Source organism: Dunckerocampus dactyliophorus, chromosome 15 (genome assembly GCF_027744805.1).
Source record: "Dunckerocampus dactyliophorus isolate RoL2022-P2 chromosome 15, RoL_Ddac_1.1, whole genome shotgun sequence".
Lineage (NCBI taxonomy): Eukaryota > Metazoa > Chordata > Actinopteri > Syngnathiformes > Syngnathidae > Dunckerocampus > Dunckerocampus dactyliophorus.
The window spans coordinates 15,688,191-15,699,967 of NC_072833.1; the positions used below are offsets into that span (position 1 = coordinate 15,688,191).

Below are 11,777 nucleotides of genomic sequence, written 5' to 3' on the forward strand. Positions count from 1 at the left end.
TAAAACACACTTACTCTAAAATATCATAAAACGTTCAATAAAATGCTGATATAATACAAATGTTTTTATTTTGTCTTTTTTATTTTCCTCAGTTTTTGTGATACAATTGATCTTTATTTTATTTTATTTTAGTCAAATAGTCGCTTTTGGGGGACAGGATCAGAGCAGATCTCATGGAGATTAGAAGTGGCGATGACATCATGTCTCCTCCAGAAGACCATAACACCTCTCAAACACCTCTCACCTCTCACCTCTCACCTCTCACCTCTCAAAGCCACCAGAGGGCACATTTCCAATGCTATCTGGAGGTTGCTATGATATGCTGTGATGTGTTGTAGTCCTCAATTCATTTCTTTCTTTTGCTCCATTTAGCATAAAAAAGGACAAGGAGCATGGAAAAAACCATAAAGACAGAAATAAAAGCGCACTCGTAATAGGTGCCCTGCAGTTGATATTACAATGACAATTATATGACACATATTGTTAAATTAAAGGCAGTTACTCACACTTTTAATCATTTATAACCAAGCTAACCAAGCAGGACTAAGCAACTCTAAATAAAGAGCATTTCTCTCCAGCAAAACACCCCCTTGGTCATGTGACTTCTCGCCGCAGCGTGTCAATAGTCAGATCTGCAGCTGGGGAGTGTGATCCAAATAGAGAGAGTATCTATACCAAGGGCAGTATCAGTATCGGATCGATACTAGTGCGATGAGGTCAAAATTGTTCGAATCAAATCAAAGCAAATCAAACATTATTTATAAAGTGCTTTTCATACATATAAAATGCAACCCAAAGTGCTCTACATAGTTAAAACAAAGCCCCCGAATATAATATATAATGAAATAATTGTATATTTTTGTTAATACTCTTACATTGTCTTATTAATATTGTTAAATTGTTCACAAATTACTTCATACCAGTATTTTTTTGCCTAAAATCTTTGTTCAGTGTTTTATTCTGATTATATCAACAAATTAAAGGTAACAATCACAAAATAATTCAAGGAGCTGGAAAAAATTCAGTATTATTTTCGGTAACGGCAATTCTGGCGCTGTCTTTACTTGGTATCAATACCAAAAATGTGCAGTATCGCCCACCCCTGGTCAACAGTCAGCTCTGCAGCCGTCGTCCAAGGTGTCAATCATGCCCAGTGGGCGTGGCTTTTGTCATTGTGCCGCGGAAACAGACAGAAGGGGACACGGGCAGGACAGAAGCATGACACATCGGAGCAGTGAAGGCAGCTGAAAGCTTGACACGGGCACCCAGCAGAGGACATGGGGGACAAATCAGGGACCAGGTAGGATTTTTGGCATTTATGCAACACATTTGATGAAGCTCACCAGATGCTAATGCTTACATGTCACCTTTCTTCCTATTCACTCTCAACTGTTGCCTTCCTCCACTTGAACGTTGAAATGCATTTGGAGGCGGGAGTTGGCTGCAACTTCTTCAAACGGAAAATGCTTGTGGAACAGAGGAAGTGCACTCCTCTTGGGACCACAAAGCATGTGTCTTGTGTTTTTATTAGTTGCATGAACATTCCTTCCCATTCTAAAGCCTTGTTGACTCAGTAGGTGAGCGGGTGTGTGACGTCACAGACAATACGCTAATGTAGAGGTGTCCAAAGTGCTGCCCGGGGGTCATTTGTGGCCAGCAACTTGATTTTTTTATTTTTTATTTTCACACTAATAATTATTGAAACATATTAACAGCCTAGCATATCTTGACCTCCACTGGAGTGGTTTTTAGCATGTTTAATACAAAATAAAATAAAGTGAACAATATCACATTTTTCTGTATGTGGCCCCTTACCAGAAAACGATTGGACTCTCCTGCTCTAGTCTGATGTGGAAGTGATCCTTAGAGATAAGTTGAAGCACCCACAAAGTCTCATTCTGACCGCAAGAATGGGGATTTTGAGTCTTGTTGTGCATTTTTCAAAAGAAGGAAATGGCTGTCATCTTACAGGAAGTATCAACATGTGTTCATTTAGTGCATATGTCCATCTGTAAGACACTTTTTTTGCTTCACTGGCCACATTCCCAGGAATACACATGAAGCCATTTCCTGTCTAACTGCAGGATGTGCCCTCTTGCTCTTTTGCTGCTATTTGCCTGTCCAGCTTTTTGCCTGATTAATTCCCCAACAACTCGACCATGGCGGATTGTTCTTCTATCTGGCTGTACTACGAGGCCACGGAGGCAAATGACGTGATTAAATAAATTTTTTGATGAGTACCTCAAGGAAGAACGCTCGTGTTGTTCTTCCATTTCCACGAGTGGTGTCTCCCTCTGTTGGGACACTTTGGACCACCGAAGATGTCAACAAAAGACTTCATCATGTCCTGCAGCTATATATTAACTCACTAAATGTTCACACCGAGGGACCGACAGGAAGACGACGTGTTGGAGAGAAACAGGAAACACAACCTCCACACTCTGACTAAGCATTCTCACTGGATGTGTGTACAAATTGTACAAACTGGCCATTTCGGAGCTTCTATAAGTCATTCTTGAATTGTTTCTCTTGAAAGAATCTACAGTGGCCCGAGAGCAGCAACATCCAAATAGTCCAAACACAGAATGATCAACCAAAAACACACCGACACTTTAAAACAAATGCAGTTGGGGAATTCTGCAAATTAAAACTGCTGGAATCACAACCCCAAATTTGTATCTTTCCTATTATTTATCCTGAAATTTTCAACACTTGTACATTTCTGCATATTGAAATGTTTAAAAACCTTAAAACCAACACAATTGGTAAATGAAGCACACTCATATGCATCATCAGCGCACACACACACAGATGCTTGTTGCAAGTTGCCAACATGACAGGGCATGACCCAATAATCCAGGTGGAAAAAATAGTCGGCAGCACAGTCAGATTTTGAAAAAACGTCTCATTAGCACAGCCCAATTGAAGAGTAAGCAGCCTACACACCTTTTATCCCGGTCTCCCACGCATACAGTGCCGGGATTGGAACATACCAATATAATACACCCGTGTGGATGCATTTTCACGTTGAGACAAAATGCACATGACAGCTGGTGAATGTGTCTTTATGTGGACATTTTATGTGGACACTTTTTTAGACATCGGAGCGGGAGGGAATGTGCATTTTTTCGTGTCCATTCATTCCTGTTTTAAATGTCTACTTTCCAATAGTCTGCGGATAAACGACTACGGTTGTTTTGGCGTGTTTATTCGTTTCAATAAAGTCATTGTTGATTGCCTCTTTAAGGTGTTATTTTGTACAGACCAGGTGTAATAGTTAGTGCTGCCAATTTTAGCTGTGTACAGTTCAATTATTTTGACTTTTGGTGTGAATCTGGCACCTTTTTAATAAAAATGGTTGTGAATTTCCTGCTATATACAATATTGTTTCTACTTTTAAAATTTTAATGTCAGAGGAGTAGTTTATATCGGAGGAATCATTTAATTACACAGATCGCTGTGAGTACTTTGTTTGATAAGGTCTGCAAGGCGGGCTAACTCAATGCTATTTTCCAAACAGTGCCGTGGGCCGGATTAAAATTGCAGTGCGGGCCTGATTTGGCCCCCGGGCCTGAGTTTGACACGTATAGTTTAGACGTTGCTGTGTGTTTGGCCCTGTCGGCCATCGTAAAAATCTTTCTAAAGTTCTGTTATTAGTAACAAATAAAAGACGCAATATTTATTGATCTCAGGGGTGTCCAACCGCATACAGCAAAACAAAGATACTCAAACCAATCATTTGTAGTTCAATATATGTTCAGCTATCTGTATCTGATTAAAACATCCAGGTCTTTGTGTTTATTGGTGATATCTAATAATATATCAGAATTTTATTTTTAGAAAGTGCTGACAGCCAATTAAAAAAAACAACCAAACAGAGCTGCAAGGTCAATGGCACCCGAGCCGCCCTTTGGACACCCCTGGGAGACACGATGCCAGCAGAAGCAACCAGCAGAAGCGCTAGTTTGCTGTCTAAAGAAGTCAACATAATGTCAGCTTGGGGAACCATTATATAATTATACTATTACAGGGAGCTCAGAACATTGAGATGCTTCCAAAAAAACATCAAATGCTCAGTGCGATTGACTGCTTAGTATGAACACCACAGCACTAAATGTGCATTTGTTAAGGTGGTTGAGGGTCGTCATGGCAGCGACAGGATGCAGTTCCCCTCATTGTAGCCCTTTTTTAAAGGTCACACTGCCACGTACTGTCGCTTTAAATCTTGTCCTTTTTACTCATCCTACAGAGTCTTCAAGAAGTCCAGCCCCAACTGCAAGGTAGGACATAATGTGTGTCTTGCATGTATGTGTGCGTGTGTGTGGTTGTGTGTTAGTGACTGCCATGATGACGCCTCTCTTTGGATTCCACAGCTGACTGTTTATCTGGGCAAGCGAGACTTCATAGATCACTTAGATCATGTCGATCCAGTGGGTGAGTGCAAACACAATCAGATGGTGTTTTTTCTCTTCTATAAGTACTTACATAGAGTAAGTGCGTTATGTTGTTTCACAGATGGGGTGCTACTTGTGGACCCAGAGTATCTCAAAGGTCGCAAAGGTACAAAAAGCTGAGAAGTAGCCGAAGCAGGAGTGGCCGTTATTTAACTCCCATACGTTTGTCCACAGTGTTTGTGATGCTGACTTGTGTGTTCCGTTACGGCCGCGAGGACCTGGACGTCCTGGGACTCTCCTTCCGAAAGGATCTGTACATCAGCACCTTTCAGGCCTTCCCTCACCTGCATGTGGAGGAGAGGAAACCTCTGAGCTACCTGCAGGAGAGGCTGCTAAAAAAACTGGGCCAACACGCGTACCCCTTTAACTTTTGTGTAATAAACCACAACGTCACAATGGCTTTTTGAAGGAGTTTGTCCACTGACTTTGCTGTTTTGTGTCTTCGGATTTGCTCAGATCCCCCAGAACCTGCCCTGCTCAGTCACTCTGCAGCCCGGCCCGGAGGACACAGGCAAGGCGTGCGGCGTGGACTACGAGCTTCAAGCTTTTTGCGCCAACACTGCAGACGAGAAGCCTCACCAAAGGTACTTCCTGTTTTTTAAAGGAAAACTGCACTTTTTTTTGTGTATTTTACCCATCATCCACAATCGTGATGCGAGACATGAACACACATGTCTTTCTCTTTTCTGGGCATTCTAAAGATATAAAAAAAGGCAGCTCATTACGGCATGTAATGGGACGCACCTATGCCTGCTATTAAAACACCTCCAAAAACCTCCAACAAGGGTTTATGGTTTGATATACATGCTGTGACCATGTAGTAACAGGTACATTCATGATAACATGTAATACTTACTATAAGTAAGTATAGTAATTAATACTATTTTGCCGTATTTTGGTCCTTTTAAGCATTATCGGAACGCATTAATTTCACATAGCAACATAGAAACGAACTACTAACTTTTCCAAACTCAAAAATAACACAGCAGCAGTGGCGGCAGCTCCAATATGTAACCTTACCTTTTGGTAGTGGTCTGAGGCATTGCGAGTGCGACGCTAACACGCTGCGGGCGAGTGTGTGGTGAAACTAGTCGCTAGCTGGCTAGTAGCTAGCTGGTATGGTGTAGCAAGGTGTCAATCGGTGTAACGATGCATGTATGTGACATTATATGTAAATGGAGTGTTATTGGCGCTATTTGGAGGGTTTTTTTTTCAGTTTTTATATCTTTTAGAACACAAAAAAAAGTGAAAGAAATATGTGTTCATGTCTCACATAAAGCAAAATTCAAAAACAAGCGCAGTTTTCCTTTAAGCAGCTTTCTCTGTCATTCATGCTCTGCTCACAGCCTCCAGGTACGCTGGGATGTATTTGTCTAAGGCCGTGTCTCAACTGGCGCACTGCTGTACTTACACTAAGAATTTTGAGTTCATAAGAGCATTCACAATGAGAAGCCACCATCCGGGCTACATAGCAGAAGTGTGGTTACAATTAACCATTACAAAGGAGAGAAAAAGGGAGACTTGGATAAATATTACGATCGTCATTTCTGGTAAATGCTCAGTGAGAGTAACGGATCTGGAACAGCACGACACTGTCAAAATTCATCCACTCATAAACTAAGTACATAGTGTACACAGGATACTTATTGACATGGACTGTCAGAAGTATTTCATGTCTTAATTGGTGCACTTGTGTACTTCCGCTTAGTCTTTTGCATAAGTGCGTTCACACCGAGAACACTTACCACCCTCAGCGATCTCCATCTTGGCTACATCACGGAAGGTGAGGGACTAACTCTAGCCGTTGATCTATCCATCCATTTTCTATGCCGCTTGTCCTCACTAGGGTCGCGGCGGCATGCTGGAGCCTATCCCAGCTGACTTTGGGCGAGAGGCAGGGTACAACCTAGACTAGTCGCCAGCCAATCGCAGCTCAAGTGATTTGAAATTCACAATTAAAAAGGAGACAATCAGAAGTGGGTAAATATTGTGATCATCATTTCCTGTAAGTGTGCAACAACAGCGATGGCGAGAGCACAACACTGACAAAATTGGTGCTCTTAGGATTTAAGTTCGAGTGTATGCTTATTGAAGTGTACTTACAGAAGTATTCCATTTGAGACGCACCCTAAATGTCATCTCCGCAATCTAAAATGTGTTCATAGCAATGACTTTTTCCAGGAACTCAGTGCACTTGGTGATCCGTAAGGTGCAGTACGCTCCAGAGAAGAAAGGCCCTCAGCCCATGGTGGAGACTAGCCGCAGCTTCCTTATGTCGGAGAGAGCTCTGCACCTGGAGGCCTCGCTGGACAAGGAGGTGACATGCTTATTCAAGGCGTTGTGGAATTCCCTCACACACACATTTAACAACTTGTCGGTGTCCAACTGCAGCTGTATTACCATGGTGAGCCTATCAGCATCAACGTCCACGTCTCCAACAACTCCACCAAGACAGTCAAGAAGGTCAAGATCTCAGGTAACTCCAAACAGGCTCTTTTTTGATCATTTGTAAGGTCAGGGGTCACTTATTAATGTCCTTGTCTCGCAGTTCGCCAGTATGCTGACATCTGTCTATTCTCCACGGCCCAGTACAAGTGTCCCGTGGCCCAGCTAGAGGCTGAGTGTGTACCTTTTTAGCATGATGTCCAAAAACCCATCCAGCCGACTTTAATAAATATCTCCTCTTGTCCTGGTTATTCATCATCATCATCCTCAGTGACCAGGTTTCTCCCAGCTCTACCTTCTGCCAGGTCTACACGCTGACCCCCTGCATGGGCACCAATAGAGAAAAGAGAGGCCTGGCCTTGGACGGAAAGCTCAAACATGAAGACACCAACCTGGCCTCCAGCACCATGTACACACACTGCACACATACACACATACGTGCACCTGAGTTAAAATCATGCCAAAACCTCACAAACATGTTTTACTCATGTCGAACGATTCACAAACAAACTCAGTGTGGTTTGCGAATACAAAACATCATTCACAAACTAACGCATTTTGTTTTGCAAATAAGAAACGCACCTATCAAACAAATGCATCCTGCTCCAGAAACAAATACACGTTTTACACCTGCAAAGGAACGTATTTCTTCAACTGCAAAAAAATATCCTTCAAGTACAAAAACAGAACAATCTTAAAGTACAAAAAAATGTATCAAGTACAAAAAAACAATTCTACATCTACGAAAAACTGTCACGTGACTTTTGGCACACTGTTACTTACCAGTGTCATGTGACTTTTGGCACTAATTTTCCACCTTGCAGATCCACACACAAATGCCAGTAAACCTTCTGAGAAATGGCGTGTTGTGTTTAATTAGGCAGCGCTGTTGATTCAATTTAAAGCCATGCTGTATTTGTGTCTGAAGCAGGATGTATTTGTTTGATAGGTACGTTTCTTATTTGCAAAACAAAATGCATTTGTTTGTGAATGATGTTTTGTGTGTGCAAACCACACTATGTTTGTTTATGGATCGTTGGACATGACTGAAAAGCGTTTTGTAAGGTTTGGCGTGATGTAAACTCCATAGCACCCTTCCTGATCATGTCCATTCATGTGTGTCGTTCTAGCGTCAAAGAGGGATGCAACAAGGAGATGATTGGCATCTTGGTGTCCTACAGGGTCAAAGTCAAACTGGTAGTGTCTCTTGGAGGGTATGTGGACATGTCAAGATTGGCTAGCTGTAGTGTCATATATTGTACACAGTATACTGTGTGTGTGTGTGTGTGTAGGGACATCGCAGTGGAGCTTCCTTTTGTCTTGATGCATCCCAAACCACCCGGCCAGCCCTGCCCACAGCCAGGTACCACACACACACCTCACTGATATATTAATCTGTATCATCTGGTGGGATTATGGCGCACTTTAATTTGTGTTGTTTTTGCCTGTCTCGTGTCTTCAGCGGCTGATGCTCCTGTGGATACAAACCTCATAGATTTTGATATGACGTGAGTGTGTGTGTGTGTGTGTGTGTGTGTGTGCATCTTTTAGGGTACTTTTGACCCGTCCTTGAAAGAGACATTAATTTGACTTTCAACTTTCAGCAGGTCTTCTTCTCAGGGTGATGACTTTGTGTTCGAAGACTTTGCTCGCCTGCGTTTGACGGGGTCCAACGTAGACGGAGACCCCCTCTGTTAGATGCTGCAACCAGAAGCCTAACACGACGATCTTCAGTGCAGATATGTTGCTGTCTTTTAAAGAGTAGGGTATTTTTTACAGGTTTTCTAATGAAGAAAAGCTCAGTGGATGCATTAAACATATCATTGCGAGTTTACTTCTTAAATTCTATTGAAAATTCCACTACTTAGTTAAGCATATTCAACTTTCAGATGAAATTTCAGGGAGACCCTGAAATGCACGATACAGGTGAACTAAATTTGTTGAATGTTTCAGTGCTTTTAGTACAATTTGCTGTTCTCTAACAAGGAGCTGAATGGCAAAATTCACAGCATCTGTGAATCCACCGATGCATTTTCACAGAAAAGCATACAATATGCCTTCCTGTGGCTCTTCCAGTCTCTCTGATGCAACGTGCTGATGACACTCTAAGCTCAGTGGCCACTTCCCGATGAGAACATTGTTTGAATCCTTGCGCTTTGGTGAGGTACTGTTGATCAATTGTTGGTTGTCATCTTGGTCTCAACATGTAAACAGCATGATAAAGAAGACTGATTAAACGCAAATTCAAATTGAACCAGGACATTTATTGGTTGATTCGTGGATCACACACCTGTGTGAATTTTGTCATTCAGCTCCTTGTTGGAGAAGAAGCAAGTTGTGCAAAAAGTAGTGAAACATTCAATAGACATGTGCGTTCAAACGTTTAGAGAAGATCAAATGAAGTCCACCTGTGATGATTATACTGTAGTGCATTTTAGGTTCATCTTGAATTATGTTTGTCAGTAGTGTATGTCAATTTTATTCTATACTCTCATCCTTGTCATTCCACCATCTCTGTACTTTTGTAACCTGAGTCCTGTGTGTTTTAATTGTCAACACCCACACTGGTGAGGTCATTTCAGAGACTTACTGGCCCACTTCATTGAAGTCACTGACTAGCTCAGGTGTTCCTTAAAAGTTGCAAGAATGCTGGCATTACATGGCCACTGTTTGTGCAGTATTGTGACAAATCATACCTGAGATATTTCATGTACTTCACATTACTCATGAAAATAGATCGTGTTATTTTCTTGAAATGGATGTTGTAATCAAAAGTTTGTACAAATAAATATGAAGCACACAAATGTGACCAAAGTTTGATCACTTAAAAAAAAAAGTCCACATTTAAGAGGCCTGCTGCTGATCCAGCATGACTTCACAGGTGCGGCCCAGTTCTCCCAGTTTGACCTTGGCGTACTCGGCTCTGTTGAGCGCCATCTGGCAGTCCTTCCTGGATGAATATGTGGATCCTTCATGTGGTTGACCCGTAGCCACCTAAAGAAACAACAGCACGGTTACTCATCTTAGAAATACATCATTATGAATAGTGTGTGTGTCTGAGAGAGAGAGAAAGAGATACCTGTGTAAGGTAGCGGATTTGGCCACTCAGTTCACTCTCCACTCTGTTGACGGAGCTCTGGAACTGGACCAGCTGTCTGTCCAGCAGGCTGACATTGTGTTTGTCTTTAGAAAGCTCTAACACTATGTTACCTGCCAAGGATAGAAGACAAGCAATGAAACATATCTGCTGTATTGCTTTGTCTACTTCGATGAATTGTTTTTTTCATCATAATGAATTAAAATATCTGTGAAAAGTTAATTACTTCACTTATTCAGTAGTTCAGTTCAGAAAAGTTAAACGCTTACATTCTATAAATTGGCTGAAAATTGATTGAAAATATTTGTCAGAATTTTGATCATAGCTAAGAACCCCAAGTTCAGTATCTCGAATTGGCAAAAACTTTAATATTGTAAACTGCAAAAATAACTTTTAATGGATCTTAGTCTGAACTGAGCTCTTGACATCAAGTAACTTATGCACAATATTCCAGTTTATTGAGATACACCTGTATATATTTAAATATATATCACTTCTATTTAGCAGCAACCAGTGCAAGAATTGGATTCTCTCGTCAGTTATGAGTCAAAGCTGGGTTTATAAATCTTCACAACAACACAGGATTGTCGAAAATTGCTAATAAATGAAATAAACAGGCGTGCCATACAACGATAATGAGGTTTACACGTATTAATACCAAGCGCTACGGTAAAACCATGCAAGAGACGATTTAAAAATAAGTTGTCATTCTAAACTGAACTATAAATCCACTTTCAGTCCATATGGGTATTAGATACTAATGTATCAAACAGATTAACGTTTAGCATTTAAACTAAAGCTATTTGACTCACCAGCACATTGGAGGACCATCGCTATCTCCTTCTCAACCTCCTCCAGGGCTCTGAGCCGCTCGTTTGCCATCAAACATGGAATGTAACAGTTAAAACGTCTTCAACGATGGAATTAAACCACTACTGACCTATGACAAAGGCGCGTACAAGCATAAAATCCGTCCGCCAACAAGGAAGCGTTCCCAACTAAGGAAAAGTAGCTATTGGCTGTCCTAAAAGTCGCGAGAAGTCGCTAAATGACGCCACCATTAAATTTGCATAATTTGCCATTTCCTGCGTTAGCAAATACTCAACATGATAAGAAAAGTCATACTTAATCATATCTTAGATGTACTAATAAGCTGTACCCCTACGTTTAAAAGTGTTTATGAAAATGTCAAGCACACACGCAGTCTGGTTGGTAGCCATCTTCTGCTGTATTGAACAGTGCCTCCTACTGACCACAGCATATATTACAATTCTAACATTACTTGCCTATACTGTACAGGACAGTAGTGTAACATCATGACACTTGCATTACCTGAGGATGCATTACACTGTGGCGAATTGTTGTTCCATGTGTTGCTACAAATTAATGTAGCAGATTTTCACTCATCCTACTTCACCCCGTCAGCTATGGAATGTACGAGTTTCATTTCTTGAACGAACTACTGAAATAACATAGATTTCAATAATATTCTAATTAACTGTGATGTCCTGTAGCTACGACAAGTCCAGGGTGTACCCCGCCTCTCGCCCGAAGTCAGCTGGGACCCAGCATACCCGCGACTCTTGTGAGGATAAGCGGAGTTAAGTTGGATGGATGTCCTGTGGCAAAATTTTTAACAAAAAAGTTTTAAACATAGCATGTAAAAAAAAAACCTCACGTCCCTGGGTGGGCTCGAACCACCAACCTTTCGGTTAACAGCCGAACGCGCTAACCGATTGCGCCACAGAGACAGTGGTGCTCTCAATATGTGAGGCTATATT

General features: G+C 41.5%; 2 protein-coding genes and 1 non-coding gene across 4 annotated transcripts; 1 reads left to right on the plus strand and 2 right to left on the minus strand.

Moving 5' to 3' along the window:
- The first annotated feature begins 1,163 nt into the window (after positions 1 to 1,163).
- On the plus strand, positions 1,164 to 9,715 carry arrb2b (arrestin, beta 2b). Of its 2 annotated transcripts, none has more exons than XM_054753519.1 (14): positions 1,164 to 1,300; positions 4,250 to 4,280; positions 4,374 to 4,434; positions 4,516 to 4,560; positions 4,629 to 4,828; positions 4,911 to 5,038; positions 6,636 to 6,771; positions 6,846 to 6,930; positions 7,003 to 7,075; positions 7,171 to 7,308; positions 8,030 to 8,113; positions 8,192 to 8,262; positions 8,362 to 8,407; positions 8,504 to 9,715. In XM_054753519.1, exons 1-14 carry the CDS (start codon positions 1,278 to 1,280, stop codon positions 8,595 to 8,597), a joined length of 1,215 nt encoding a protein of 404 aa, XP_054609494.1. In that variant the 5' UTR covers positions 1,164 to 1,277; the 3' UTR covers positions 8,598 to 9,715. The 2 variants fall into 2 exon arrangements, with proteins under 2 accessions (XP_054609494.1, XP_054609495.1); XM_054753520.1 differs by having other exon boundaries at positions 8,507 to 9,715.
- On the minus strand, positions 9,143 to 10,999 carry med11 (mediator complex subunit 11). Its single transcript, XM_054753523.1, has 3 exons — positions 10,809 to 10,999; positions 9,979 to 10,109; positions 9,143 to 9,893 (listed from the first exon to the last, which is right to left on the minus strand). Exons 1-3 carry the CDS (start codon positions 10,876 to 10,878, stop codon positions 9,744 to 9,746), a joined length of 351 nt encoding a protein of 116 aa, XP_054609498.1. The 5' UTR covers positions 10,879 to 10,999; the 3' UTR covers positions 9,143 to 9,743.
- A 674-nt stretch (positions 11,000 to 11,673) lies between these two features.
- On the minus strand, positions 11,674 to 11,747 carry trnan-guu (transfer RNA asparagine (anticodon GUU)). The gene has a single exon. It is a non-coding gene; the product is annotated as a tRNA-Asn (tRNA).
- Between the last annotated feature and the right edge of the window lie 30 nt (positions 11,748 to 11,777).